This window comes from Volvox carteri, assembly GCF_000143455.1.
Source record: "Volvox carteri f. nagariensis unplaced genomic scaffold VOLCAscaffold_67, whole genome shotgun sequence".
Taxonomy (NCBI): Eukaryota; Viridiplantae; Chlorophyta; class Chlorophyceae; order Chlamydomonadales; family Volvocaceae; genus Volvox; species Volvox carteri.
In genome coordinates this window covers 507,308-535,144 of record NW_003307610.1, presented here as the reverse complement: position 1 = coordinate 535,144, position 27,837 = coordinate 507,308, and the positions used below count along the sequence as shown (strand labels likewise).

Here is a 27,837-nt window from a genome sequence, read left to right as displayed (position 1 = left end):
CACATACACACACAGGCGTGAACACGCACCTGAAACTATCCAAATGACCTAAAGCAACAAAAAAACTATCCGATACCGAAAAGCAAGCAAAGCCATAGCCAGCATCAGCATATTTCGTACGGCATATGAAAACAACGTACGCTAACGCCAGAAACGGGTTTAAATGCAACCAACTCTTGGACCTCCCGTGGCGTCATTTTCAGCGCCAGAGCGCTTCATGCGGCAGCCCACCGCCGCCACCGCCGCCGCCGCCGCGCCCACCCTGTAGCGATGCCACAGCCGCCAGCATATCCTCCACGCTCCCAAGAGACGACGCGTTCGTACCAGATGCACCCGCCGCGGACTTCGGCGTAGAAGTCGGATCGCCGCGGCCGCGCATGCGCGCTGCAGCCGCCATCGCCTGGCCCACTTCAAAGTAACCCACTTCGCGCCGTTCCATAGTGCCGTACACGACATCGCTGACCCCATCGTCATACAAGTCCTCCGTGCGAGCGACATCGTAGTCAATCTGGGCGTTGGCGTCCGCCGGACTCCCCGCCACGCCACCATTCGTGTTCACCGTGAAAGCGGCGGAGTTCACGGTTGTCGTACTCAGCGCGTTAGCGCGTAGCGTCTGAATGGCCGTGCTGTACAGCTGACGATCGGCGCGGCTTAGGCGGCCCATACCGCCGGCAGCGGCAGCGGCGGCCGCGAGCGCCGCCGCCGAAGCGGCAGATGCAGCGGCGGCGGCGGAGCCGCCGCCGCCGCCGCCGCCACCACCGGCGTCGCGGGTGGTCCGCCCGCGAATGTCCAGGCTGCTCCGAGTGTACGTCAGGCACTTGGCGATGAAAGCGCTCTCCAGGGAGGCTGACGACGAGCAGGAATCGGTGTCATCGCCGTCGCCGCCGTCCCCTGCCACCGCCGCCGCATCATGGCGCCGCTGCCCTCCTGAAGACGCCTGCATCACACGGCTGCCGGGCCGGCCGTTCCTATCGCCGCCGCCACCGCCACCATGGTACGACGACTCATGCCGCTGCGGATGCGGCGGATGCCGCAGCCTGCGGTGTTGTTGTTGTTGTTGAGGTGGGAGCTCCGGATAATCGGGCGCGCCGTTGCCGTCGCCGCCGCCGCCGCCGTCGTCGCTGTCCTCCACCTCCCGCAGCCTGTCCGCACCAAAATCATCGTCGTCGTCGCCAACCACGGTGGTGTTTCGCGCCAACGAGGCAATCGAGCGGTACATCTCACCGGACGAGCTGGACGACACCTCGTCATCGTCCGAGTACGGTCCTCCTTCGTACACACTGCCGTACACCGAGCTTCCACGGTACGTCCCAGCTCGCCCCGGGGGCCCTTGCTGATAAGAGTTGTGTCGGGGGTCGCGACGGTGGTACTGCGGATGTTGCTGAGGATGCGGCGCGTAAGATCGACTGGACTGCTGTTGATGATGGCGCTGTGAGCGGCCCATCTGGGCGTTGTTGGAGTTGCTGTTGAGCGCCGCCAAGGCGCTACTTCCGAGTCGCATCAACTGCGACGTCGGCCCTGCTCCTCCGCGCGCCTCGCCGCCTGCCCCGCCGCCGGCCTCTGCAGCCCAGTACGGCTCGCCGTACATGCCTCCCTGGTGTTGCTGCTGCTGCTGCTGCCGTTGTGGGTACTGCTGGTACTGCTGCTGCTGCTGTTTTTGCGGCGAGCAGTCGTCTTCTGTTATAGGTGCGAGTGCCAGATGATGTGGTGCCAGCATCTGATGATGGTGATGCTGGTGGTGGTGGGAGCCCGTGGACGCTAGAAGCAGCGCAGCAACGCCGTGATCGCCGCCGCCGCCGCCACTGCTTCCGGCACCAGCCGCGGGCCGGTAGGATGGAGCTGGGTGGTGAAGATTGTGTGGATGGAGATGGAGAGGGTGGTGTTGGGAATGGCGTACGACGCGCGTTGCGGTCGCGGAGGCGGCGCGCTGCGGGCGTGTGGGGATTAGCGACCAAGGGAATTAGATTGAGACAGAAAGGGATGGCGGGAAGGGACCTTAGGTGACGGCTAGGATGGGAGGAAAAAAGAGGTCCAGGAGGAACCCACTTGTGAAAAAAGTCGTTTTTCGTTAATTCGTTGCTTGCAACGGCAACCAACGAACTTACCGTTCGAAAGGCGGGTGGTACGGCGCATGGTCAAGGTGGCTTCAGGTCAATAAGGACAGGGGTAGCTATCCTAATATGAACCAATTGGCCATAAAGGCTGCGGGAATGCTGGTGTCCATGTCGACCCATGAGGGGAATTATTCGAAAAAAGGTTATCCCATCATTACCATCATCACCGTCATCACCGTCATATCACCAAACTCGCAAAGTACAGGTCCAGGAGGGGGCCTACGTCCACATGCCGCACATAGCATCCAATCCGCGCTCGATGCCCGGCCCTGGTCGCGCACCAGTTCGAGTGCGCGTTCATCACCACATTCATGCCCCTGCCCAACCGCAATAACAACCACAAACCGTCATGGTCACGGCATGCAACACACCACGCTCCGTGCCCCATGCCCCACACACCACCCACCTCCGGGCCCCGGCGCCTGCTACTGCCGCTGCCGCCGCCTCCACCGCCTGCCGTCGCGGCGCCCTGGCTACCCGGCTGTTGCTGCTGCTGTTGCTGCGCAAATGATTGCGACTGAGACTGCGACTGCCAGCAGGCTCCATGGCTGGAGCCACCTGGAGGATAGCCTGTTTAGGAGCGGGGCATAGAAATTTTCATTTTTCATGTGGGCTCGTTTTCATTTGGGCTCGGGCACGTCCCCATAACACCCGACCCGAAAGAAAGCAACTGATGTGAAAGGAAAGGCCACGGGGGCGGCGACAGAGTTCAGAACCGGCCGGAGAGAAAAAAGACGTTATGTAAATCTTAAAGGCGCTGCTGCGGCTGAGGCTGCAGCGGTTGCAGCAGTTACAGCGGTTGCAGCAGTTGCTGCTCCGAAACCAACGAAACTTGACCGCCATTCTTGTCCGGTCTCACCCGGCTGCACGTGGCTCCCGGAAGCCGCCGCCACCGCCTGGAGAGCCCTGGAAGCGGGTGCGCCCTTGGCACTGCCGCGGTGGCCGCGGCCGCCGCCTCGCCTGCCGCCGCTGATACCAAGTCGCCTGGCTTGCGCCTTCTGGAACGCTCTTATGCGTGCGAGTGTGTCTGAGAAGAGTATGGCCTGCAACGGCCCTGCCTGTCGCCGAGATACGCGCACACCTGACCGAGAGTGGGGTGAGAGCGGCGAGCGGCGAGTGGGCGGATTGCGAAGTTGACTCGAAGGGAAGGCAGTTGTGATAGTTGCATGGTAGTTAAATGGTAGTTATGCCGGTTGTGACAGTTGGGATGGAAAGGTATGGGACGGACGCTGTCTATAACCTTGCGGCGTGTAGCGGCCCCGAACCATAAGAGCACGTGACATGGGCCAATAGAATGCGCACCTCGAAGGTACGACAATAAAACCCGCACGCGGGACAAAATATCCAACAAACTGTCAATAAAGCGATCTCAACATTTCTCGATGGATTTACGACCTACAGCAACCTGTCGTACTCGCCGTTACCTCACCTGACATGACGTTCATCACCTTGCCCCACTCCCGCCGAGCGAACGTCAGCAGCTCCTCACGCGCCGTCAGCTCGCCAACCTCCGAAACCAACCGGTCCCGCTCCGCCGCCAGCCGCCCGCCCAGAGAGCTCCCGCCGCCGCCGCCACCAGCGGCAGCGCTCCCCGGCGGCAACGCCGCTGACAGATCGCCGCCGCCGCCGCCGCCGGGAGGCATCATTTCCAGTAGCGAGCCCACCAGCTTTATCCTGGTAAAGGGGGAAATGAGAAGACGGTGGCGAACAGCGGCAGCGGCAAGTGCTCAACAACATTAAGCAATCGCATTACGCCAACCAAACGAGCAGTCGAACAGTCTTTTCTAAGAGCTGACTCTTCACGCTTAGCTCTTCGTGTACATCTCTATTAGCTTCAGCGTATTGTACGGCTCGCAAAACCTACTGAGAGAAAGGTACCTACTTTCATAAAAACCAGGCAGACCGCTTCTGTGCCATGCATGCATAATTTTGTGCCTTACGTGGGTTGGAAGAGTTCATCGCTAACGATGTCTGTCTGTATGTCCGACCACACACCTTAAGGAGTGCTTGCTCTTGACCGCCGCCACAGCCGCCAGCTCCTCCTCAAGCGAGGCAACGAGGGAAGTTAACTCACTGGCGATCGCTTCCGCGCTCAATGCGCCGCCAGCAGCGGCCGCGGCGAGCGCCGCGCCGGCGCTACCACCGCCGCCGCCGGCACCACCGTCAGCAGCGTCGTCCGCTGACGCAGCCAGTATGGCCTGCTGCTGCTGCTGAGTACTGCGCCGCCGTGAATGGTACACCCTGGAGCCATCAGCATCGGTGTACGGCATAGCGCCACCAAAGTTGTTGCCGCCGCCGTCAGGTGCGTGCCGATCCTGAGCGTACTTGGTACGGGGACCTGCCGTCGTTGGCGCATCTGCACCGCCGCCACCGTACGGCAGATGCCTTGGCGGTGGCGGAGGTGGTGGTACCTCCGAAACAAGCACCTCAGAAAACGCGATATCGGTGACGATGCCGGTCCCGTCGCCTCCTCCACCGCGGTCAGGCGGGCCGACGCCGTACGAATCACAGTATGCCGGAGGAAGCGGCTGCGGGGCCGTACGTGTTGGCGTGGTGAAGTCCCTGGCGTCCTCGTCTCGGAATGCTGCCGCCGCTGCAGCAGCGGCGGCAGCGGCAGTGTTGCCATCGTCGCCGCCGGCACCAAGCGAAGGATGCCGCCGCCCAGCTGACTCAGCGTCACTACCCAGAGGCATGCCGTACGGCGATTGGCCGGGGCTGTAGCGCGCGCTGCCGCCCCCACCGCTACCGCAGCCCTGTGCCGTTCCAAAGTGCGGCCGCGGTCTAGCGGCAATCGCTCCAGGGCTGGTCGGCGGCGCGTAGCCAAGGCTGCCGCCGCCGCCACTGCCGCCACGAACCGCCGGAGAGCGGCTCGAACCGCTGCCACCGCCGCCGCCGCCTGTCGGCGTCAACTGCAATGACGCAACGTCGCTTCCAGACACCGAAGTACTTGGAACAGCTGCATGACCCGCCGTCGCGGCGGCGGCGCTGCTACTGGCAACGCTTCCCGCCGTATTGTGGGCGTTACTTCCTGAGTTGGGTTGCTTCCAGGGCGGCAATGTGGCTAAGTGGCCCGAGGGCCGACGCACAGGGGAGGCAGCAGTGCCAGCGGCGCCGCCGCTCGCACCGCCGGCAGCCCGGGCCGCCGCCGCGACCCGTACGGCAGATGGGGAGCGTTTGGTCGGCGAGCGAGGGGACGGCGGGTGTCTGACGACGGCGACGCCACTGACGACGGCGACGGCGCCGCCACCGCTGCTGCTACCACTGGTAGTTGTGAGCTTGCGTTTAACTGCAGGTTTCGGGGCGAGGGACAAGGGAGGAGGATGTGCACACCGGTGTCATGAAAGACTGTTTGCGAATAAAAAAAACAGTAGCAACAGTCAACAAAGTAACGCTTCCTCACGTCAAAATTAAAGCGCGGAACAGCGTAATCAATCCATTTTGTGGATCATTGCGGGTTTGGGTTGCCCCATATGTCCTAATCTGGCTATATCAGGCTGTGGGAGCTCGACCTGCAGCACAGCACCTCCCCTTAACCTCATCACCGCCTTCATAAAGGCGTCGTCATAAGAAGATTGGTGGTGTGTGTTGATTCGGAGACATCACTAACTTATGTTTGGACAGTCAGTGAGTGACAGTACATTGGTGAGAAGGATGAGGATGCACTCCAAACGTTGAGGAGGAAGGAGACAGAGACTGCCTCTAGGCCAGCGGCCATTCGCAGGTGCAGCAATACAACCCGAAAGGTCGAAGGCTTGCTGCCGCTTCGGCCACATACATCCCTCTCATAATCATACACGCAAACCACCATGATGCATCCATCATCGATGATCATGACGCCGACATTGCGATGCGGGACAAAAAATGACTCGCGCGGGTTCCGACCATCAGCTCCTAAGTTTCATAAGGTCTAAACTAGATGGTACGACGATGGCCAATACACTGTTGTATCGGGACCTGCACCAACAGCGCCGAACTAACCGACGGCAACTACCCGGAATGCTCCTAACCGCTGTACGGCAGTCCCGTGATCCTGTTTGGGATCCACTGAACCTCATTCCATTCATCTATTTACTCCAACGTATCGAATTATTAAACATATTCACTTAATTCAATATATTGCATTATTTACAATTAAATTCAACTCACACTTGGTCAGCAAGCGGCGCAAAATGTTTTTTTTCTGTCCTACAGCTTCCTGCGAGAACGCACGAGGCCGCGAGGGGGGGGGGCGGGCAGCGGGGCGGGTCAAGAAGGTTAAGCTGTGTGACGATAGCTTGGATGGAGCATCATCAGGCTGCTAGCAGGCAGGCCCACTCGAGATGCAAAACCATCTTGGCATTTTAATAGCCTCGTTGGGTTACATCGCAATATATTCAAATTTGAAAAAAAACTCGGTAGCTCTTTTGACACCAAGTGACAGAAAGCTATCGCTCGAGACACCCGAAATACAGTCTTGGTCCGCGTGGTCGCGCCAAAGAACATAAGCGATGGGATGGACATGGCACGTTGATACATTATCAGGAATCGTCTGCCGAGTGCCGCTCCCGTTAGGATAGCCTACTCAATAACCCAGTCAGGGCCCGGGTCGCGCCGGATTGCCGCGGTCGGGCCCCACGGGTACCGGTCAGTAAAACGACTACGTGCTGCTGCCGGTGCGCTGCCTGCGTGATGGTTTTAGGGTTTTAAACCCTCGTCACTCAGCATGACTGGCCGTCATATGACTGCCCGTTGACGGTCCGCGGGGGCTGGCCGACGGGCACCCAGGGAGAGAGAATCATTTGTCAGATATACGTACATCAAGTCATTCCGGAATGGGAATGGGCCAGACTATGAGCTATCGCACTAAATAAGTTGCTAGTCAAGGTGGGTGTTTGCGGCGGTGCGACCGAAAAGGTAACTAACAAGCCGACCGCCGCCATGTCGACCCATAACCGAAGCATATACGGATAGCCCCCCTCAGGGCTTGTATGGCACTATTACATCTTTGGGAGTAACGGAAATTTCGCAGAAGGTGTAACATAACACATACATACACGCATATACGTACAATCATATATACACCTAGAGCGGCTAGAGGAAGTCAGAGCTCACGGGCGGGAAAAGATTAGGGGAGAAGGCAGGAGGGATCTCTGCACCATGCGTCATCTCATTTTTGCCGTCATCGCCGTCAAACTATAATCCTCCTGTGCGCATCTCGCGCTCCTGTGAGGCGAAAACAAACTTAGGGCGGCCACAGGACTAATGTGTCAAGGTGTGCTGCACCTAATAACACCCACTTGGAGCTGCTTGGGATCCAAATCGGCTTCGGTGTACTGTCCGTACTCGCTGCCATCAGCAGCATCAAGATCGCGGGGCGTGAAAGCCGCCTCCGCCGATGGCTGCTGCCGCGACATCGCTGTTGATGACCGGAAAAGGACTTGTAGCTCCGCGGCCGATGATTTTTTGACAGTTGTTTTTGCTGTAGTTGTTGACTGCTTGTCGATGCTGATTGGTCCCCAGGCTTTATTTGGAGGGGATTATTGTGGAGAGCTCAAATATGAGCTGAGGACAGCCAGCAGGGGGTTGCTGCGATGTTGTTCACCTTGCTATCCCCCTATTATGCTAGCTTCCGTAAACCTGTACAGGTCGCAAAGGGGCGATTTACAAAACAAATTTCGAAAAGGAAAAAGGGAACCACGGAAAGCTAGGCTGCCAATCAGACGACAGGCATTTAAAAGCTAGCGCAAATGACTGAACGCGCAAACAGTAGTGAGCTGACGCATGACCGGACCAGCAGAAGGCTACGAGCAGGAAAGCCATATAGAGGTGATGATTTGGCGGTGAACGCTTCGTGATAAAAGCTTGTGATAGAGCTGCTGCTGCTGTTGCTGTTGGCCGCCTTCCTCACAAAGGAGAAAGGCGCACGAATCCCCAACAATTCCATGCAGTTGAAGGTCGTGAAGGCAGCTGCAGCTGCAGCGCGGGCCCAGTTCAAGAGCGTGCCCGGTGAAGCAGAGAAACGCCGGGCTGAATTTGCTGACAAGCAGTCCCAAAGCCCTTCCCATAAATCGTGGTTAAAGGACTCCCTGCTCCCGTCACTTACAAGCTTAAGGAAGTCAGCTGAAGGACCGCGAGCCCAGGCACAGGGTCATGCAATCCTTGCCAGTGAAAAGGACGGGAATCTATTCGAGTTACCAAGGAGTCTCGCTCGTGCCAAAGTGGTTCTTGGCGGCCAAATAAGGGAGCTCCACCAGCTCCACCAAAGCTTACCTTTCTTGGAATCCCGTCCAGCAAGCGGGTTGCAGGCTTGGAATATCACCCTAAGAGAATGCTCACAATTTTGTATGGCCACGCGGCTGCACCTGGTCCCAAAAGTTGAAATTGAGGGGACGAGTCAGGAAACCTATTGGATGATAAAGTATCACAGCTTTGTCCTGCAGGATGCGCCTTACTCTCCCTTTCCTTTTTCTGTTTGCAAAAAATTAGAGCTGGCCATGTTACGAATATAAGACTGTGGAATAATTAACATAATGCCGGAAGCTATCGAGCTAACGACACGCTCCCGCCAAACCAAATCCAGCATGCGCCGAAATTTAATTTGCATCAAACTTCTCAACGGCGATAGGGCGGGGAACACCATTGGATAGCAGACGCAGGTGTCAGCTTCCACCGGAGCTCCATCTAGAATTACTGAAAGTCAGCTGTGTCGACCAGCCTCTCGTCACAGCTCCTCAGCTGACCCTTGGGTCAAATTTTGACTGATGAGGTTGCTCACGATTATCGGCAACAGGTGTAACAACGTTTCACTGCAAATTATTGGCATAAGGTTTTATCTTTAGTTATCGCGCGTTGTTTTGGCCGGGATGCTACACATTTGCTCATTAAACTGACAAGCGACTGAGGGAGAAAACAGTGTCAGCATTTTAGATCACCCGAAACGGAGCACGTTTTTAGTAATAACCAAAAATACATAGAAGGAGTTTAAAGCGCACAACGGTAAACGTCCTTCTTGAGGGTCGCTTTTTCTAGAAGCTTCCCATCAGTGGAGTCAAAGCTCACGATGGCGTCGCCGGCTTCCTCATACTCCACCCCGTCTTCAGCACATGCTCCCCAGGAGCACCGGCGCAACACCAGCTCCTCCGTACAGGACGAGCAAACCATCCCGCAGCGCCGCAGCACCGCCCCCGGATCCCCCTTCCAACGCACAACCAACACCACAACCGCTGCCACAACTAACACATCTGCAACCACAACCAACAACAACACCGATCCTAGAGCCAGCACTAGAGAACCGGTTGGACCTTTACAAAGCAGATCGGTGACCGGCGGCGGCGGCGGCGGCGGCGGCGGGTTTCACCGCTGCCGCGGAGATCCCCACGGCGGCGCTTTGCGCCGTTTCCGGGAGCAGACGTACGACGTGTTTCGTCCGCAGACAACCCTTCCTGGAGCCTTGGCGGTCCTAGGGGTGTTATTTGCCCTGGGCCTGGGGCTCGGGGTTCCGTTGCTGGTAGCGTCGCTGCGGGTTGTGGAAGTACGAGCACGGTACGACAATGTAACACCGCTGGATGGCGGCGGCAGCGGGTACGCATCCAGGGTGTGAGGGGAGAGAGAAAGCGGGTTTTGGGAGGGGACGGGGATTTGGGGAGGAGCATGTCGGGTTGACCTGGTGATTTGGCTGTTTGCACATCATGACTAAGTGCTGTGTATGTGTACGGCACACGTACAGGCACACGAATGCACTGCTAGCGTATGAGGGCTCGGATTTTTGTTCCGAAACCACAACTTCCCCGCGTCCTCCCGGCTTTTACGTGTCCCTCAGCCGCCAATATGCCCAATCTCCCCGAGTAAACCTCGTATGCCGTACAGCCCAATACACCGCAGACTGGATCCACAGGCGACATTGTGGGCATCTGGCGACGCGGGTGTACGGCAAATCCTGACGCTCACCATACCACGCACAATGCGGCCGCCCATCTACATGCTGTACGAGATTGAAGGACTGTACGGCACGCATAAGCGTTATATTCGCAGCATCAACTGGGAGCAGCTATCGGGGCAGCAGATGCCAGCCAGCTCTCTGGAGATGTAAGATCCGCGTAGTACATGTACGACATAGTACGACAACATAAAACAAGGGGCGACTCTGCGCATGCGCGTACACATGGACTGTGTTTCGCTTGAGGGAGAGGAAAAGGAAAATGAAAAAGATGTACATGATGTACACACACATGCACAGGCATGTACGAATGAATCCTTAATACGTTTCTGCTACCTCTATGACAATCTGACAACATATATAGTCATTCCCGGAAAAAAATTATAAAATTGGAAGGGTGCGTATGTACATGGGTAGATAAGATACGACTGATGCACCCATGGTATTGTTGGGCCCGACAGCGTTACATTTCGCATCACATGCAGTACAGCAGTACAGCGGTCAATCCAGTGAGGATAGACAGTGCCTGTCCTTTACTCACCAAGATTACTGTGCAACCACCATCAGAAAAATGCAAACAGCTCTGTTCAGTAAACGTTTCGCTTTGTTTGTCCCCCTAAACTGTACGGCACTAAACTAAACCCTAACGTCCGAAGACGAAATCTACATCTTACTATTCCCAACCCATTTACACATCACTACTCTCCACCCGCCGCTAATAAACCCGCCTTTCCTAAACTGCGCTTTAGTGATTTCTGACGAACCCACCGCCGCGGCGGTCCGTGGCTGAACACACACACACACACGTGCAGTTGTCGACCGAGGCTCTACCTGGGGGCCAGCCCCAACGCCACCCTGCCCCTCTCCGGCCTCATCAACCCGTGCGGTCTCAGAGCCACCTCCCTTTTCAACGACACGTTCACACTGGAAGCCGACTCGGCCACCTGCGGGAAGGCTGCTACTGCCGCAACAGATACCGCAGCGCGCGCAACTGGCAGTAGCAGCGGTGCCAGCGGAACGACGGTATTTGCACCACTAGCACTGGATGAGCATGGCATCTTGTGGCCATTGGTGGCTCGGAACCTGTACGGCATGTACAACGCCACGAACCTGAACAGTGTGCCTGCCTTCCGTACTGGCGGGTCGTTGAATCAGCCGGTGGGGATGGCGGGGCATTTCCAAGTGTGGATGCAGGCGAGCGCCAGGTCTGTATGTACGGGTTGTACGGAAACGTGCTAGGGGACCGTGCCACCATATGTATGATCCGGCAGGGGTAAACACACACACACACACATACACACACGCGTGTTCTGAGACACACGCGCAACGTTATCTTATCACTTCGCCCGGCCATCACACCTGCAGGCCTACTGCGGCCAAGTTGTACGGCACATTGAACGAGCAACTGCCTGCTGGCTGTGTGCTGCGGCTCCACGTGGCCAACCGCTACAACTCGTATGGCTGGGGCGGTGCCAAAAATGTCGTACTCACCACGCAGTCGTGGTACGGCATGCGCAATTTAGTGCTACCGTGCGTGCTTCTGGCTGTGGCGGCGGGTGCTCTGGGGGGGGCGGCTTTGCTGCTGGGTTTGGGCACGTGTCTTAAACGGAATGGGTAGGTAGGTATCGGCCGGGGGGTTCACCCGCACTGATGTGGGGGAGTCGGTCCTAGGAAAGTGAGAAGAAGATGATGTGAAGAAGATGATGTAAGAAAAAAGGGAAGAAAGGTAATAAGAGAGGAAAGAATAGAGGAAAGAGGAGATGTGAGGAAAGAGGCCTTTATGGCAGTGGGAGGCCCGCCAGGCATCACGTGGCTGCCACGTACCGCGAGATGTTGAGCGAGAGCCCCGGGGTCGTGTCCCGCCCCTGTTCCTCCAAGTTGCTGTTGCTGTTGTTTCTGCATTAAATTGACGCCCGACGTGCGGGCGCCGTCAATTGCGAGGGGGTCGCCTCTCTTTCTGTACGCACGTTTAAAAACGGACAGGCGTGCTCGCTTGTTAACGGTCCAGCTGTTCCAGATATAGTATGCACTAGGCTGCTGCTACTGCTATTGCTGCTACTGCTGCATCACTTGCATATGGCGGAGTAGGCGTGTGTTGTACTGTGTGCATGCAGCTTTCCAGCTGCTTGGTTGGCAGGGGCGGATGGGGTCGTTCTTGCTCCCGGGGACTCCGTCCCGGCGCCGAGGTGAAGGTGATTTTTGTTGGGTGGTACGTGGCACGTGCGAGTGCGCCGCCGTGTGCATCAAATCGTGCGACGAGGGGGGCGATAATAACGTTTGGACAAGCAGCAGGTACTATACTTGCCTGCTCTCTTTGCTGTACAGTACCGTACGTACCGTACATGGAGCACATAGCGTAACACATAGCACTGATATAATTTCCATCCATTTTTTATTATCGTGCTAAGATATCCTTCGGAGTTTCAAGTCATCTTCTAGCCAATTCCTGGCGCCTGCCCTGGATTTTCGCTGAAATCCTTCGTACGATGCCGGCGTGGAAAACGTATTCTGGAGATCTAATTTTAAGAATACCCCATATTATGGCATAGATTCTATGTATGGGCACGAATGTGAACTTTGGGTTGAGTATTTATTCTGGGATGTGGCCCTGTACTGAGGTGCTATGGATTCAAGCGGAGGCGCGAGAAGGTCGGTGTCGGCTCTGGCATGGCTGCATTCCGTGAGATCGGCGGTCATGTGACGTCGAGCGCGGTGTCCGTTCGCTTTGGAGAGGGCGCTTGTAACGACAAAATAGACCTCCGCGGGCTTTATTCTAGCATGCGCGTTACAGTTCTCGCATCAGACGGAACGTTATTCCGACGCGCGAATCAAAGTACGTGCGTGCGCATGCCGAATTCAACGCATATCCAGGGGGACAGAACCGGGGCCACGATACAAATGTAACGTGCGGCCCTACGCGGGCATCCACATTACAGCGCTGAAGTTCCAGCGATGCTGGTGAGGGTAGGTTATAGGTAGGTAGGTCAACAGAGGTCATGTTGCAGGGTCGAACATCCCTGCATGCGCCATATCGTTGCGACAGCACGCCTGAGTAACGAAAGGCGTAACTTGTACATTAGTATCATTGGTTTAACAGCACCTAAGGTTCAAGGCAACAGCCCTGAACGCCCTATCGTAAGGCAGCTTCGTAGGGATTGAGTATTGGAGTAGTGTAAATGTTAGGGAGTTGGATGGTAAATCCAAGGAGAAAGGCGTGGCACTTTCGCGTGCCATGGGGAGGGACACTGCCACTTCCGCGCCAATGCCCTGGTAGTCTTGACAGCCCCAAGACGTGGAAAGCTTTGCGCACCTGTACAAACAGTTGTAAGCCTTGGGGATAAGAGAGTGTCTACCCTTTTGGTTGCACAATTTCATCAGTACGGCAACAGTTTGCCGTGTGCAAAAGAATGGCTCTGACTCTTGAAGACAAGTCCAGTTGGTATAACTATGACATCTTATGCATATTAACACAGCAAAAAACTATTAAAATTACCCCTCGCACCTTGTGTAAATAGTGCACAACCTGGACAGATTGTTACCATGTCCGCCATCAACTTCAATTGTCTTTTGGCTCTAATTTTCATAGGACTGGCATCTGCAAGTTATAACGAAACAGAGTTACGGTTGATGTACGGGTCTGTAGTGGACTGGGTGCATTTCAGCCCTCGCGTGGATATAAGGTACGCTACGCTGATGATGCTGGGATCAACATATCTTCAGTCTCAAGCTCTTGCAACGCCTCATTTGTGCAGCCGGCAATGCCGTAATGGACATCCTCTACGGATTGCATACTTTACAAGGCATAGCGGTACTCTGTGGGATTGGATCGCAGTTGCAGACCACCTGGGGGCTCCGTGGACGCGAGTTAACCCTGGCCTGTAAGTCCGTGAGGCGCTGGGTTGTAGCGGCTGGAATGCCATAGCGGAGTTATTGTCATCACATATCGCCTCCTCCGCTGTTGCATTTCTGATGGACACAGCATTGTTCTTCATAACGCTGTAGTAAAAACACGTCACTCGAGACGTGCCGGTATTCCTCCAAACAGGTTTCAAAACTATGGCGTCAACTCAACGGCTGCCACGGCAATCTGGGAGGACCTGGGGCACATGTTATGCCACATCGCGGACATCCTTGTCTTCAGCGACACAATCCCGGACGCGCGGCCTCTCCTCCAAGGAGATTGCACGACACCAATTATCCTGCAGGTGGGCCTTACCACGCCCTTAAAGCAGCCTGTCACAAAAGCGCTCCAATTCCCAATCTGCGACTGTACCTGCATCCGCGAATATCCTGCTGCACTACCCTCCAATGCCCACTGGCGTCGTATTCAGTTTTTAACCCTGAGCATCGCCGCTTTTTTTCCGTGGGAAAAAAACCGCAAGCTCTAGGCATGAAAAGCAACTCCGTCTCCCGTACATCTCCACACACCACTCCAGCCGTGCATTGCCTTGGCATTCCATGCCTTTCAAATCTTTGACCTTACTGTGCTGCAATTAGACGCTCCCAAAGCAACTGCTGTCCTGTCCCGGGGAAATGCCTGCCCACTGTTACCCACCTGCCGCCCCATGGGTCGGTTGCTCCTTTACTCGCCAGGTCACCAACCGCTTTGACTATGGGATTTCGGCATCGGACCAGGACGCCTATCAGCAGGTCATGGCTGAAGCAGCCACTCGAAAGCATGTGTGGTGGGTAGTCAACAACCCCTACGAGGTGCTCTTCGTCTCCCAGTGAGTACCTGAACCCGAGTGGCCGCGAGTGCAGCTAGACCGCACTTGTCTTTGAGTCCTTGTGCAAATGTGGCCCATTCCCCTCATCGCCTTCCCGCTGCTCGCCGGCGACTGCAGACGCGGAATTAAACTGCCCCTGGAGCGATTGTTACTGTTGCGGCCCGTGGGGGTTTGCCTGCTGCCGCCAACGCACCTCATCGCGCGGGAGCGGCCGCGAGTGGCGCTCGTCCAACCGTCAGGGTCGTACCATTTGGAAAACACCGTCATTGCGCCTTGGATCCGGAGCCAGAACCTGACGGAACATGTACGGATGTACCGGCAGCATTACGGCGGGCCTACGGTACTCGCGCACCATCGCGGCGTCATCACCGTGCCGTACCAGGTGAATAATGTACGACAACATGATGTCTAATATCCCTATCCGAGAGTCTTATATCCCCAGAGCCAGGTCAGAATGTCACTCATTGCGTTGTAGCCGTCGAGAACCGCATCGTAGGCCAAACGGCTCAGGGCTGTAGCTTGACACGGACATATGCAGAGGGGGTAAGAGGGGGGAAAATATATCACTAGGAGAGCGGAGCATGCGAACGAAATACCCACCTTCTCATCCCCCAGTGGCACGTGGGGTGTGGGGTGTGATTAGTCAAACATCTTCAAGCGGAGGGCGACATTCACAGTCCGGGCCGATGTCTCATTTGTAAACATTACTAAGTTGTGTGAACGAACTGTTAACGCACTGATTATAATCTGCCGTACGCCTTGCTGCGTGTGCCGTACACACTCCAGACGTCCGTGATGAAGATGTACGAAGGCCTCACCGCGGGCGCAGTGTTCATCATTCCCAGTCCGAGCTTCTTCCAGAAGCTTCTTGCGTCGTACAACAATGACGTCATGGTCTTCTGCTGCAGGTGCGAGTGCGCTGTAATATGGATGGGTGGTGTGCGAGGGTGTTGGAAGGGCAGGGAGAGTGCAGGGTTCGAGGGGAAGGAGCTTGGGGGCATACGGAGGTCCTTCTCTACCCCGCTTGTTCTCACTTGTCACACAAGAAAAGGAAGAAGAGGAAATTCCGTGTGATGGTGTGTGAAGTGGGAAAGGGAGAGGAATGGCGCTAGGGGGGGGAGGAGGAGGTCGGTTGCGCGGTCCGGATGCGGGTGCGTCCCTACCTCCTTATGACGCAGGTGATGGCGCCCCAGTGTATGTATGTATGATGTGTGGGACAGGGGTTTCATATCTTCACCCTGCGGCCGCTACCCGGCAGACCCTGCCTTCCCCGGTATTTCGGGGCACCCTCATCAAGTCACCCTAGTCAACTTCTCAGTGGATCGCTCAGGTTCCGCACCCACCTCCGGCATCCAACGGAGTCTGCCGGATCGGCGACGGCTCAATTCCATTCCTGGTCAGCTCGCAGGTCAACATTATCCCAGGTCACCACCGTCCATCGACCACCATTGGAAGGATTTATCGAGCCTGACAGGCCTCGATCCCGGAACCTCGTGCTCTACCAGTAGTAGTGCCTGACCGTAAGCATAAGTATGTATGTATGTATATAAGTATTTATATGTATGTATGTGTGTTTGCATTTCAGGGATTTGCTCAAAGACCGGCCCAAGGACTGGGAAGAGTTCTTTGACTGGTACCACAAGGATTTCATCGACGCGCACATACTCTTTGACTCGTGGGAGGACCTGTACGACATCATTAAAGGCGAGTGTGCTGCCGTACATGTTCCTCGCCTCCCCTAATTGATAGTTGCCCGGTCTTCTTCCTTACCGCGAGGTTCCTTTTGGTCGCCTTGCTGCCGCTGCTACTGTTCTTCGCCCACCACGCACACTCTCTTACCCAGGAAGAGATCCCTTGTACTTCAAGAGTTGAGCGTTCCCGTTAGGCGGCCTTTGGGCCCAAGACCCAAGACCTCTTAACCGCCGCGTCCTTCGAATTACCCAGCGGGCGGGCGGGATGCTAGCCTCGCTAGCTAGCTAGGCCGGGGGCCGCACTCCTCCAAACGCCCTCCACAGTTTCCGCCCTCAGCGCCCCAGGACGCCCTTCCACTCGCGTTCCTTTCCGTCGCCAACTCTCAGTCCCTTCCCTCCCTCAGCCCTTTTCCGACACCCACCACCCGACCAACCTCGCCCCCCCCCCACACACACGCCTCCCGTTGCCTTCTCCCGACGTATTGAACGCATCATCAACGTATCTACACAACCGCCAACCGCCAACTACAACCGATAACAATAACAATAACCACATAGATCGTGAGCGGTCCACGAAGCTCATTGAGGGGAAGCGCGTTATCGGAATGGAGGCCATGCGCCGCTCTCGACAGACCACGCTGGACGGCTACAGCGCCCTGTACCGGGCGGTCAGCCAGCAGGCGTGTGAGGCCAGCGGCACCGCGGATGTGCTGTCACAGGGCTTCGTGAGGCGACCCCAGTAATGATGCGGCTGCTGGTGATGATGAGGGGGTGGACGAGGAGGAAGGTGGTGATGACGGGGGGTTGGAGGAAGAGGAGGACGGAAAAGGTTAAGGCGATGAGTTAAGACGAATTGCGATGACGATGGTGGTAGTGATGGTATTCATGAACAGCTGACATACGGCGACAGGTAGTGAGTGTCGGGGGGGGGTGCCGCTATCCCCCGGGGGGAGGTCCTCAGAGCGCTGTGCTGTGCGGCAGTTTTAGGAAGAGGCTCGGGGAATACGGGATGGGACGAGATGGGATGAGAAAAAAGGGCGGAATGGGAGGGTGTGGGGAGAGAGAGACTGAGAGAGAGAGATGGAGGGGAGAGAGGCAGCCTGTCAGGTTTTGCAGATGATATTGTGCGAGGGAGGAGGGGAGAGGCGCGCACGGCAGCGGAATCGCTACGGTGCGTGTGCGTGTTTGCGTTCGGAGCCCTCGGAAACAGACGGCATGGCTTACATAAAGACACCGTTGTGAGCTGTACGACACGCATTCGGTTTTTGTTGCATGCGTATGCGTATGCGTGAGTCTTGCCGTGGAAACGCATGGATGATGATGATGTTACTGTGTTTTGCATGGATGTGGGTGTGTTTGGACCGTGTTTGGGTTGTGGGATAGACACCGACCAGCGGCCACGTCACCACGGCTAGACGGACGTACGACATACACATGCACGACCGGCCAAGAACAACTTTCTAAGTCCCGTTTATTTTCGTGATCCCCAAACTGCCGATTGACTGTTTTCCTCGCATGCAATACATGCTTATGTCATTTAAGGAAGTCTGTGTGTTTAACGTGTGTGTGGCGTGTGTATGTTGAAATTGTACATCTCGGCCCCCATGTATTGAGTTACCTCTAGATACCCGTACAAACCTGACATGCCCATGTGAGCCCTACGCCAGGATCTGTCTCCCGTGAGGTTTCGGAGCGAGACTGATGATAATGGATTGCCTGGTTACATGGGAAAAACGGTCGTGTGGTGGCTGTGGCTGGCGGGAGCGTAACATCTTTCTTGCCGCTGGGGGGTGAAAGTGAAGGAGCGAAAGGGGCGCGGCCATCAGCACCTTTCTTAAGAAAGGTGTTATCGTTAACGACAACGTTGTCCCGGGTGAAGTGGAGTCGCCGATGGTCTCGGAGGAATTTTGCGAGTAGCAATAGCGGGGGGGTTGTTTTGTGTTTATGAGCACTGGTGGTGGTGACGATGTTGCTAACTGATTAAACTAATGGTGTTGGTTGTGTGCTTGTGAGATGTGTGCATGTGACACACGTCTGTCGGAGGTTTGGAAGAGGTTCTCATGCTTGCTGCCGCCGCCGCTGCTGCTGCTACTGCGGTCCTTTGTTTTTAAGTATGCTCGCACTGCGTTAGGTTTCGCTGAAACCGATGTAGGAGAGTGGGATCGGATGTTGCGAATTTTCGGACTCAGATAAAGAGAACCCCCCCATTTTATATGAGAGACTTTCGTGCACAGCTAGGGCGGGTGGGGGACCCTTAAGCCCCGACCGGCAGATTGGTCGCCGAGAGTGGTAGATAGAGGGATATGAGGATTGTACAGTTTGTTGAATATAATGATTATTAGTAGATGATAGGTAGAGATAGTCTAGCTTTGCAGCTGGGGCCAGTCAGCTGTGCAGGCATGTTATAGGAGAGGTGGCGTGGGCAAAGACCACGGGTCAGGAAGTGATGGGGTGGTAAACTACTCAAAAGAGGGTGGGGGCTGAACTGTGCTGGGATGTTGAGGAGGGTTGGTAGTGGCTGTCGTGACTTGAGCTTATAACGCGCAGCTGCCTCTTTGTTTTCTTGCGGGTTGGCGTTTTCATTTCAAGTGACGAACTTGTATATGTTTTTATCTGTGTGTATTTCGTGGATTAGCATCAATGATATGCATTAGAACGTGAAAATGGATTTGACAAATAGACAATCGATCGATGCGTGCTTATTATCGGGCTGGATGACGTGGAATAGGACACATACCCGAACTCGCTTCATTTTGCAGACGAGCTGATCGCGACGGCGCGTAATCTCCCCGCGCCAGTGGCCAACAGTTTCTTTTGCTAAATGCACATTCTTCTAAAACGGCCGTACGTGTACTGCAAAGCTGCACTTCAGCGAAACCTGCATATCTTCGCAGCGGCACATCACCGGTGCTGCTGCCGGTTCGGGGATAAACCTTCCAAAGGCCTCTACGTAGATGCTATGCGAAATCTCTTCCTAGCCCGAGAAAAGGAGGCGATGAAGGTAGGAGGTAAGTCCAAAAAGACGCTATAAGAGTCCTTGGGAAATGTGGGGTTTTTAGTGTTGCCCAAGGTTTTACTTTTTTCCGTTGCCAAGACAATATTGTCAAAGTATGAGCCCATGGGGAATTAGGGTTTAGCTCAGGGGCGCCTAGAGTATCGGCCTCGACGGGAAGGGGACCGTAGCCGCATGCCGCATCCATGAGGCAACATTAAGCTCCGACTTGGAAGAGTGTTGTCATATTGCCTTTCGCCACCTACACCTAGGCGATGTGTGGCTTGGGGATGGAGCAGATGTAGGATACGGCCTTTTGCGACGCACGCGATTCGATCAGACTTCGTTCCTGCGCCGTGCGTAATTTTCTTTTCTGTTTCTTACACATACTGTTTTAAGACAGCTAGCTATGATGCTAGATGAAATGGAATCGATTCGTTGAAAAAACCTGCAAAACCCTCATGCCATTTTTGAGTTTTAGTTTTTCAATCGCAGAATCTCCATACATAATATTGAGCACCATTTGTAATTTGGCATTTCAGACTGTCGGAAGGCCGTTTGGTGGCTGGATTAGTGCAGCGGCTGCTGTGCATACATCCTTTAGGCAGCGGGCTGCTAGACACCCTAGCTGCCCATTCACAGCTCTCAAAAGCACAGCAAATCTTTGAGGCACCGCCCACAACGAGTATCCATGGATGACGTATTTCAAAATGATGCTTACTATGTTTTTTGCATAAACTGACTTGAATCTTCCATCACTAGTGAAGGGGGAAACTTATGTTTTTACTTCAAATCGTGGAAAAAAACGCTGTTGCTAGTGGGATAAATCGGTGTTGCCAGTAGGAAACAAAAAGCAAACAACAAAGTGCAACCGAACTGATGCCTTTCTTGCGTCCCAATTTCTACGACCCGTCTGATTTCCGAGATCATTTAATTTGCGTGATGAAATCTTTCTCTACAGACATATGTGGCTGTGCTCCTCACGAAGACGACCGATGACTCGCTCACCCATGTGCTCTTTCGTACTGCCGTACCTCGAAGCTGTAAATCTCAGCTTCGCATCACCTGAACATGTTGAAGCTAATCGACAACCAAACATGCAGACAGACAGACGGACAGACGTGCTGGCGTGGGGCAGGCTCCCTCTTGCACGCGCTGCATACACACACAAGCAGCCCTTTCCGCCATAACACTCGCAAAAGCGCTCCCGTACCAGCCAGGTCCTTCAGGCTGTCACGTGCACGAACACCGCCGGTGTCACACCGGTGCTGCGGTTAGTACGGCACCGTTGTAACCTTATGACCACGTGGTCAGCCGCGACGGGAACCCGATGTGTACGACATCTCCACGAACCCGCGCCGTTTCCCCCCGGCAAGCAGCTGCTGCTGCATGGCCTGTGCAAAGGACGGCACAGCACATATACCTGTCACATGTACGACATAAAAAACACACACGCCGAGAGCGTCAAGACATAGGAGCACACCCATTCACAACAGTTGCTTCCCACATCGCCGGGTCCACCCTAAAAGACAGTTGCACGTGCGGTCAATAAAGATAAAATGAAAGGCAAAAGCGTTGCTGCCCCCTGCTAGCATAACCGGCGCCATCACACGGCAAGCTTCTTTCGGCCCCTCCCTTCCCTTCCCCCGCGTCCCGCGTTCCCTGCTCCTCCCCGGGAGGGCGATAATTATCTCCTGCGGTTCGCACACTGCCGACGACGACGCTGCCTTGCCTTTATGCCGGTGCATGCAAAATGCCCCGCGGTAACCAGCTCCGCAAAGAGGTCTCCGAAACCGCTGCCGAAGCAGCAAGTCCGTACGGCTCCTTCGCAGCACCATTATAACCAAGATCTTATGTTCCTAAGCCACCTTCGCAACCCTTGCAAGCACCGCCTCAGGTGCCTCCGGCCCAATCTCCTCCTCCACCTCGCCTATGTGGGGATCCCCCTGGTGCCATGGGAGACCCGCCGTCGCCGTCGCCTCCACCGTCCCCGTCGGGGGTCCTTCCCGGCCTGCTGCACCTCGGTCATCATCCGCCGCCGGCCGGCCACCGGCGCCCACAACCACATCTAGCTGCGTGGTAAGAGGTGCCTCCGAAGCCACTGACGTACATCCGCGGATAAGAACCCGACGCTGACGCAGCAGCTTCGCCGCTGGCCGCCGGCCGTCGCAGCCAACGACAACAGCGGCACCACCCGCACCGCCATCGGCGCTGTCGGACGACGGTGTACTGTGCTGCGGCGCGGCTGCCTCATAGCTCCCGTACCCGGCCGTACTCAACAGCTCTGCCGCCAGGCGCTGTAGCTCTTGATCCCCAACAGCGGCCGCGAGGTGGGCCGCTGCACGTAGGGCCCTCAGGTATGGCGGCGGCGGCGGCGGCGGCGGCGGCAGATCCGCCGCAGTCCCCTCGGGGAAGTCCCTGGCTCCAGGGGCCCCCCAATCCCCACCTGCGCCTCCGTCGCGGAGCATGGGGTGCATCAAGCCTTCAGGGTACAAATCGAAGCCTTCAAGATCCGCATTTGGATCCTGATTAGGGTTGAATCCTGGATCTAGGCCTGGAGCTTCACTGCCGTACCGAATCTGCGTCTGTAAAGCCTGAAGGAAGAGCCGGAGCCAGGCACGCGTGGGCCGTACCCGCAACGCCGCCGTTGCGGTTGCTAGATCCGCCAACTGTCGTACAGAAAGCTCCGACAGTGCTGCTGCCGTCAGTCGCTCCATGATGGCCCCTACGAGCGCCGCGCTGACGGGCAAACTGAAGCTCCCGCCGTCACCGCCGCCGCCGTCACCGCTGCTACTGCAACCGCCCGCAAACTCCGCGCACTGTCCGGGATGGCTGTCAGGCTCGTCAGGCCGCTCTCGGCAGTAGCCATTGAGTTGTGATGACTGCGGCGGCGGCGGCGGCGGAGCATTTTGTCGTAACCCCCGCCAGCCAGGCCAGGCAAGTAGCTGTAGCAGGTCCACCAGCACCTTCGGCGGCGTCGCGTGCAGCTTAGCACGCGCTACAGCCGTCAGGTTGGCCTGCCACTGGTGCGGCGGCGACACCCGCAGAAGCCGCCAGGCATGCAGATGTAGCAGGGCTTCATCCAGGTAGCTGTACGGCAGGCGAGACTGCGATGCCGTCAGCAGCGCGCGTACATGAATGGCGGCAAGCAGCGGCGCCGCCGGCGGAGGCTGTTTAGGCGGCTGATGCTCAACGTTGGTTGCTGTTCGTCGGGCAGCCACAAGTACCGCAATGCCGTACAGGCCATCTGCGAATAGCCGCGCTGAGAGCCATCTCCGCCGCTCCGGTACGCCGCCGCTGCCGTGCAAGTTACCAGACGTCGCCGCCGTCACCAGCATTTTCAGCAGGCGATCGACGATGTTGCGCCCCGGCCGGAACCGCAGCCGCGCCCATGCCGCCGCCACCCGCGCCGCCGCGCGGCCGTCGAGGCCGCCGCCGGCGATGTACGGCCGCAACGACGCCTCGTGCTCGCGAAGCCACACTTCACCAGGATGATACCGCAGATGCGCCAGCGCCGACAGCGATAACACGAGCGCTTGCGCGCTACAGCCAGGCAGCCGTGGTCGCAGCGCTTGGCATAGCTGCTGCAGCCACCGCTCCGAAACCACCGTGGCGGCACCGCCGCGCGGCCAGTGCGCTACACCCACCAGCAGTAGCACCAGGTCCTGTGTGCTGCCCTGCTGTAGCAGCGGCTCCGCAGCCGCCAGCAGTGCCGTACGCACACGAGCCGACGGCGTGTGGCCCATGCGCGCCAAGCTGTATGACACCAGCGCCAGGCTCTGGCAGGTGGCCGCGGCGAACGACGGCTGCGACACGGTTCCAACATGGTTTCGGAGCGTGGCGGCGGATCCAAACGACGACGTTGGGACAGAGGGTACGGCACACACCTCCACAGCGCCGTCCAGCCAGGCGGGAGGTGCCGCCACGCCGAGTCGCCACAACGCCCACAGCAGCAGCGACAGCGAGTGCCCGTCAGCGCGTCGGCGCGGCAGCGCCGCACTGCCATCAGGCCCAGTCCGTGCCCGCCCAACACTCGCCCCGTCAACGCCGCCGCCCTCGCCGCCGCTGCGAGCCTCGACAGTGTACCGACCCGCCGGCCACGCCGCCAGCAGCTCGCTAAGCCACACTTCCCCGGGCCTATACTGCATCACCGCTAGCGCCCAGGCCAACGCGGCAAGGTCCCGCGGCGGGAAGCTCCGAAGCCAATGCGTAGACGCCACGAGGTAGCGCTCCAGCCAAACGTCATCCGGCCGGTAGCCAAGTTTCGCCAACGCGTGCAGCAGAGAGCTGTACGACCGCGGGCTGTGGCCATACCGCCGCCGCTTTTGCAGGTCGCTGTGACCGCCGGCGTGCTGCGCCCCGTCCTGCCTCCAGCCAGTGAGCTGCAGGGGTAGGCGACACGCCGCCAAGGCCGCCGCAGCAAGCGCGTCGAGCAGGTCAGTGCGAGCGACACGGACCCGTGGGTCGCCATCCATTAAATCCGGCCCCAGCGTCGCCAGCGACGCCGCCATGATAGCCGCTCCCGCAGCGTCCAACTCACCGTTAGTAGCCGCCAGCACTACACGCGTCGACAGGCACGTCGTCACTAGGTGCCGTACCCGCCGCCGGCCTGCGACGCTGAAGGCTTCCGGTAAGCGGGGCAGAGTGCTGAAAACCGCCGTCAGACAGGGAACGTTCAGCGCGTCGACGGCGGGCAGTGGCAGTAGCAATTGATGTTTTGACTTTGCCGGAGGCTGCTGCTGCTGCTCCTGCAGAAGAAGAACCGGCGACACAGGCAACCGGCCGCCCAGGAGGTTCTCTAAGTCGTCTAAGCAGCGGCACGCCCGCAACGCGGCGCGAAACGCGGCGCCGGCCGTCGCGGCGGCTGACGGTAGCAGCGCATTCGCTTCCGCTGCCGCCATAGCGAAATCCGCATCAGCAGCAGGCGCATCAGCATCAGCATCAGCAGCCGTAGACACGCTGTCGCGGCCGCTGGCGATGCAAGCTTCGGTCCCGCTAGCAGGGCTGTCAGGCACCTCCGGCACCTCTGACAGCCGGACGCCAGCGTTTGGCGCCACTGGCATTGGGCTGCACTGCACCCAAGGTGGCTCTGAGGGCTCTGAGGGTGCTGAGGGAAGCGGCCCTGGGGGCCCCGGGTCCCAGGCGTGCCGCGGCATAAGCGGCCGCAGCCCGCTCGCCCTCGGCCCGGTGTCGTTTGTGATGTAGTCGCCGTATGTGGCCCTTTGCAGAGGCTCCCGTTCTCGTCCCGCCTCACTTCCCCTCACTCCCGCAAGCTCCCCCTCGCGTTCATGAGAACTCCCCTTCAACCCCAACGGCTCCCGGAACACTCCAGGAGACATCCCGCGTGGACATAACCCCGGCACAGCCTCCTCCGACGGCTCCGCATCTCCTTCCTGTTGCTGTTGCTGCTGCTGCTGCTGCCGGAATGGATGCTGTGGATTGTGGCGATACTCGTGGCGGTGGCGGTCGTGGTGCTGCTGCTGCCGCGGCGGCGGCGGCAGTGGTGGCGGGTGGAGCTGCTGCCGCTGTCGCGGTGGATGGAGTTGCAGCTCCCCCGGCGTCGCCGTCACGCCTCCGTGCGAACTGTATGACTCAGGGGACAGCGTGAGATCGCGTCTCATGATCCCCGGCGAGCTGAAGAAGGAAGCTGACATCCGTCGGGCACCGTCGGCAGTTCCGTCACTCTGCGCAGTTACCGAGGCGGCGGTGTTGCGATTGGCTGCCGTCACTGCAGCGAGCCCACCGCGGCAATGGTACCCGTGACGGTGGCCGCACTGCCATTGGAAACTCCCGCACAAAGTGCATGATGTAGGCTGGGTCAGTGGCTCATGAGCGCAAGGGCTGAGGCGGGGAACTGCTGACCTTTGGTAGGGTGCAGCCAGGGCCTGTGGGTTGCGGCAAAAGGGCAATGTCGCGGGGAGATGTTCCGAGCATCGGCAACAGGGTAATCACCTATTCCGCAGATAGAACATGCGTCTTTATGGTTCCGGCAGCGGCTGTTGGATTTAGCGTTGCGGCCTTGGCCTGACCACTACTATTTGTGTGGTGCCATGGTTGACGAGGCGCTGACGCCGCAAGACCAATACTTGTAAATACTAACATTATTATAAAAACCTATATCATTGCAATTGGGCCCGGACCTAGATCCCACCTGACAATTTGCACGGTGCGGAAGTCCTGAACCATGCGAGCAGCATGACAGGAGGCAGCAGCGTGATATATGCATGAAATATCATCGTAGGCCATTAGCGTGGCCTAGGCACCTAAGGCTCCTTGTCATCATGTCGGACTTCAAAGAACAGATCATATCGGTCCCTTATTTACATGATGAAAACATAGCATTATCTATTGGGAGTGTTGCAAAAAGCTGGATGTGCTTGTTCCACGCGAGATTGCAAAATTAGTGGCCCAGGACTTGTGCAATGCAAAGCCAGACGAGGTCGTTGTACGCATACTATGGGAAGAAAATGTCATGGCTTCGTTTCCGATGGTAGCCAGGCGCCATGAATACAAGTGCGCTCCGAAGCCGACGACCCGTAGGTCACAGACTTAGCTCGCCTTTCTCTCTTGTGTTCAGGCAGCAGCCTGCGGTGCATTCACGTAAATGAAGTTGTAAATTACATTCGGGCAAGCTCGATACAGCCTCTCCTGCCGATTATATGCCTTAAGCCACTATCGCCCCGCAAATGAGCGTGACACCTTATGGCCCGCTATCCGGCAGCGAGGGCTGAGCTCTCCCAGATTCGGTGCGCACAACGGCCCTCTCTGTTCGCGAGGATCGGTCATTCAAAACGATGCATGTTACATATCCGTGGGTGGGTTACATATCCGACTTAAGCCATGGAGTCCCCCTACTAGCAGCAGCTCCCAGCCAACAATAGTGTGTGTAAGCTGCTTAAGCTCTATCTAGGTGGAACATCTTCCAACGTTCAGGCATGCCACCGCAGGACACACACAACCCATCCGTGCAGGACACGGGCATGTTCAGCCCATTCAGCTTATTCAACACCCACACGCGCAAGGAGCTAAATTAGATGTGTGCAATAGTCCGCTGCACCAAGCCACTCTCGGAGCCTCGCTCCACGCATGGTGAAAACATTTATTACGATGGGATACGCCAGCATTGCCCTCTGCCCATGCTGAGGAGAGCATGCCTCAACCAATGACCTTCAGATACGGTATTGTGGTACACAGCTCAGGTGTTATACACGCCGCTATTAAAGGTGGAGCTGCAGTGTAGGCGGGGACACGGCACACGGGTATCAAAGGGAAAGGAGCCTGGTACCCCGCACACACACCTTACAGGCGCACCAACAGACAATAAAACACGCAACGCCTCCTCCATGCCCCTGAAGCCCTACCAACAGAAAATGTACGGAAGCTTCTGGTACGGCGCCTGTGCGCCGGCGTTCATGACGAAAAATCAACAGCAGCACATTTTGTTTCTCCTCGATACTCCAAGCGTTTTCGTTTGGTGTGAACCCAGATGACGGCCGGCGCCAATTTCGGTGATGATGTGCAAAGCAGGCGCACACAAGGCAAGCTAACCAACCAACAAACCAACCAAAATGATACAACGGTCCTGCAAACATAGCCAACCGCCATGTGCTTCCTCCAGTACCGCGCCAAACCTCGCACCAAACCATCATCAGCCCGACCTCCCCTCCCCACGCCGCGCACTGGCGCCTCCTGAGATGTGAACCAGCCCTTTCTGCCAAGCTTTACTTCCCTCCTCGCATCCTCTGGACATCCCCATCTAAAATGTGTAGCCTCAATAATCTCCTCCCCTCCCTCATCCGCCAACTTTTACCAGAACTACTTAACAGCGGCAATGGAACGAAACCCGACAACGGTGAGACGGTGCGGCAACGTGACGGCTGGGCACTCCCAGCGGTGTCCTAGGTCCAAATGGCCTCGAACGTAACCCAACCGCTCCGCACAAACCCCGGTACGAGGTTTCCGTCCGTCTTTCTGTTCGTCTGTCTGTCGCCACAATGGGACAGGTTCAAGGGGTCGCTGCCATGGTCTCACGGGTCCCCGTGGGCGCTACTGCCCTCCGCCCTGATCCCATTTCCCCTCCTCCTCTCTCCCCTCCCCCGGCCTCGGTCACAAGACCACTGACCCGAACCGCCGTCTTTAAGCTTCCGCGCCTCCAGAGCAAAGCCTCCCCTCCAGTTAATCTCCCTGCCAATCGAGTCCAACATCATGCCGTACCCGTTGGTGGTTGTGTTGGTTGGCAGTGCTGGCAAGGATGACCTCACCGAGAACACCAGGCAGGTCTTTCACCACCCGCCCCTCCCCGCGAGCTGAGCAGGCTAGACCAGGCTAGACCAGGCGCTATAGTTTTACAATCATAGCCAGTAGGGTAAGGCGCCAAACTTCTATGCACCGGAGGCCG

The 27,837-nt window shown here is 57.1% G+C and overlaps 4 protein-coding genes across 4 annotated transcripts; 2 read left to right on the top strand and 2 right to left on the bottom strand.

Moving 5' to 3' along the window:
• Positions 1 to 199: 199 nt before the first annotated feature.
• Positions 200 to 7,507, bottom strand: VOLCADRAFT_98044 (uncharacterized protein; the record flags this gene model as incomplete). The annotated part of the gene is made up of 8 exons (XM_002956927.1): positions 200 to 1,594; positions 2,521 to 2,684; positions 2,974 to 3,195; positions 3,544 to 3,788; positions 4,110 to 5,175; positions 5,239 to 5,400; positions 6,261 to 6,309; positions 7,391 to 7,507. The coding sequence occupies 8 exons, from the start codon at positions 7,505 to 7,507 to the stop codon at positions 200 to 202; spliced, it is 3,420 nt and encodes a 1,139-aa protein (XP_002956973.1).
• A 528-nt stretch (positions 7,508 to 8,035) lies between these two features.
• On the top strand, positions 8,036 to 11,647 carry VOLCADRAFT_98043 (uncharacterized protein; the record flags this gene model as incomplete). The annotated part of the gene is made up of 5 exons (XM_002956961.1): positions 8,036 to 8,099; positions 9,194 to 9,635; positions 9,960 to 10,178; positions 10,923 to 11,234; positions 11,395 to 11,647. 5 exons carry the CDS (start codon positions 8,036 to 8,038, stop codon positions 11,645 to 11,647), a joined length of 1,290 nt encoding a protein of 429 aa, XP_002957007.1.
• Positions 11,648 to 13,569: 1,922 nt separating this feature from the next.
• Positions 13,570 to 17,190, top strand: VOLCADRAFT_98042 (uncharacterized protein; the record flags this gene model as incomplete). The annotated part of the gene is made up of 7 exons (XM_002956960.1): positions 13,570 to 13,709; positions 14,075 to 14,234; positions 14,623 to 14,756; positions 14,874 to 15,138; positions 15,543 to 15,664; positions 16,342 to 16,474; positions 16,852 to 17,190. The coding sequence occupies 7 exons, from the start codon at positions 13,570 to 13,572 to the stop codon at positions 17,188 to 17,190; spliced, it is 1,293 nt and encodes a 430-aa protein (XP_002957006.1).
• A 4,108-nt stretch (positions 17,191 to 21,298) lies between these two features.
• On the bottom strand, positions 21,299 to 25,685 carry VOLCADRAFT_98041 (uncharacterized protein; the record flags this gene model as incomplete). The annotated part of the gene is made up of 4 exons (XM_002956926.1): positions 21,299 to 24,187; positions 24,398 to 25,167; positions 25,302 to 25,324; positions 25,591 to 25,685. 4 exons carry the CDS (start codon positions 25,683 to 25,685, stop codon positions 21,299 to 21,301), a joined length of 3,777 nt encoding a protein of 1,258 aa, XP_002956972.1.
• Positions 25,686 to 27,837: the final 2,152 nt, after the last annotated feature.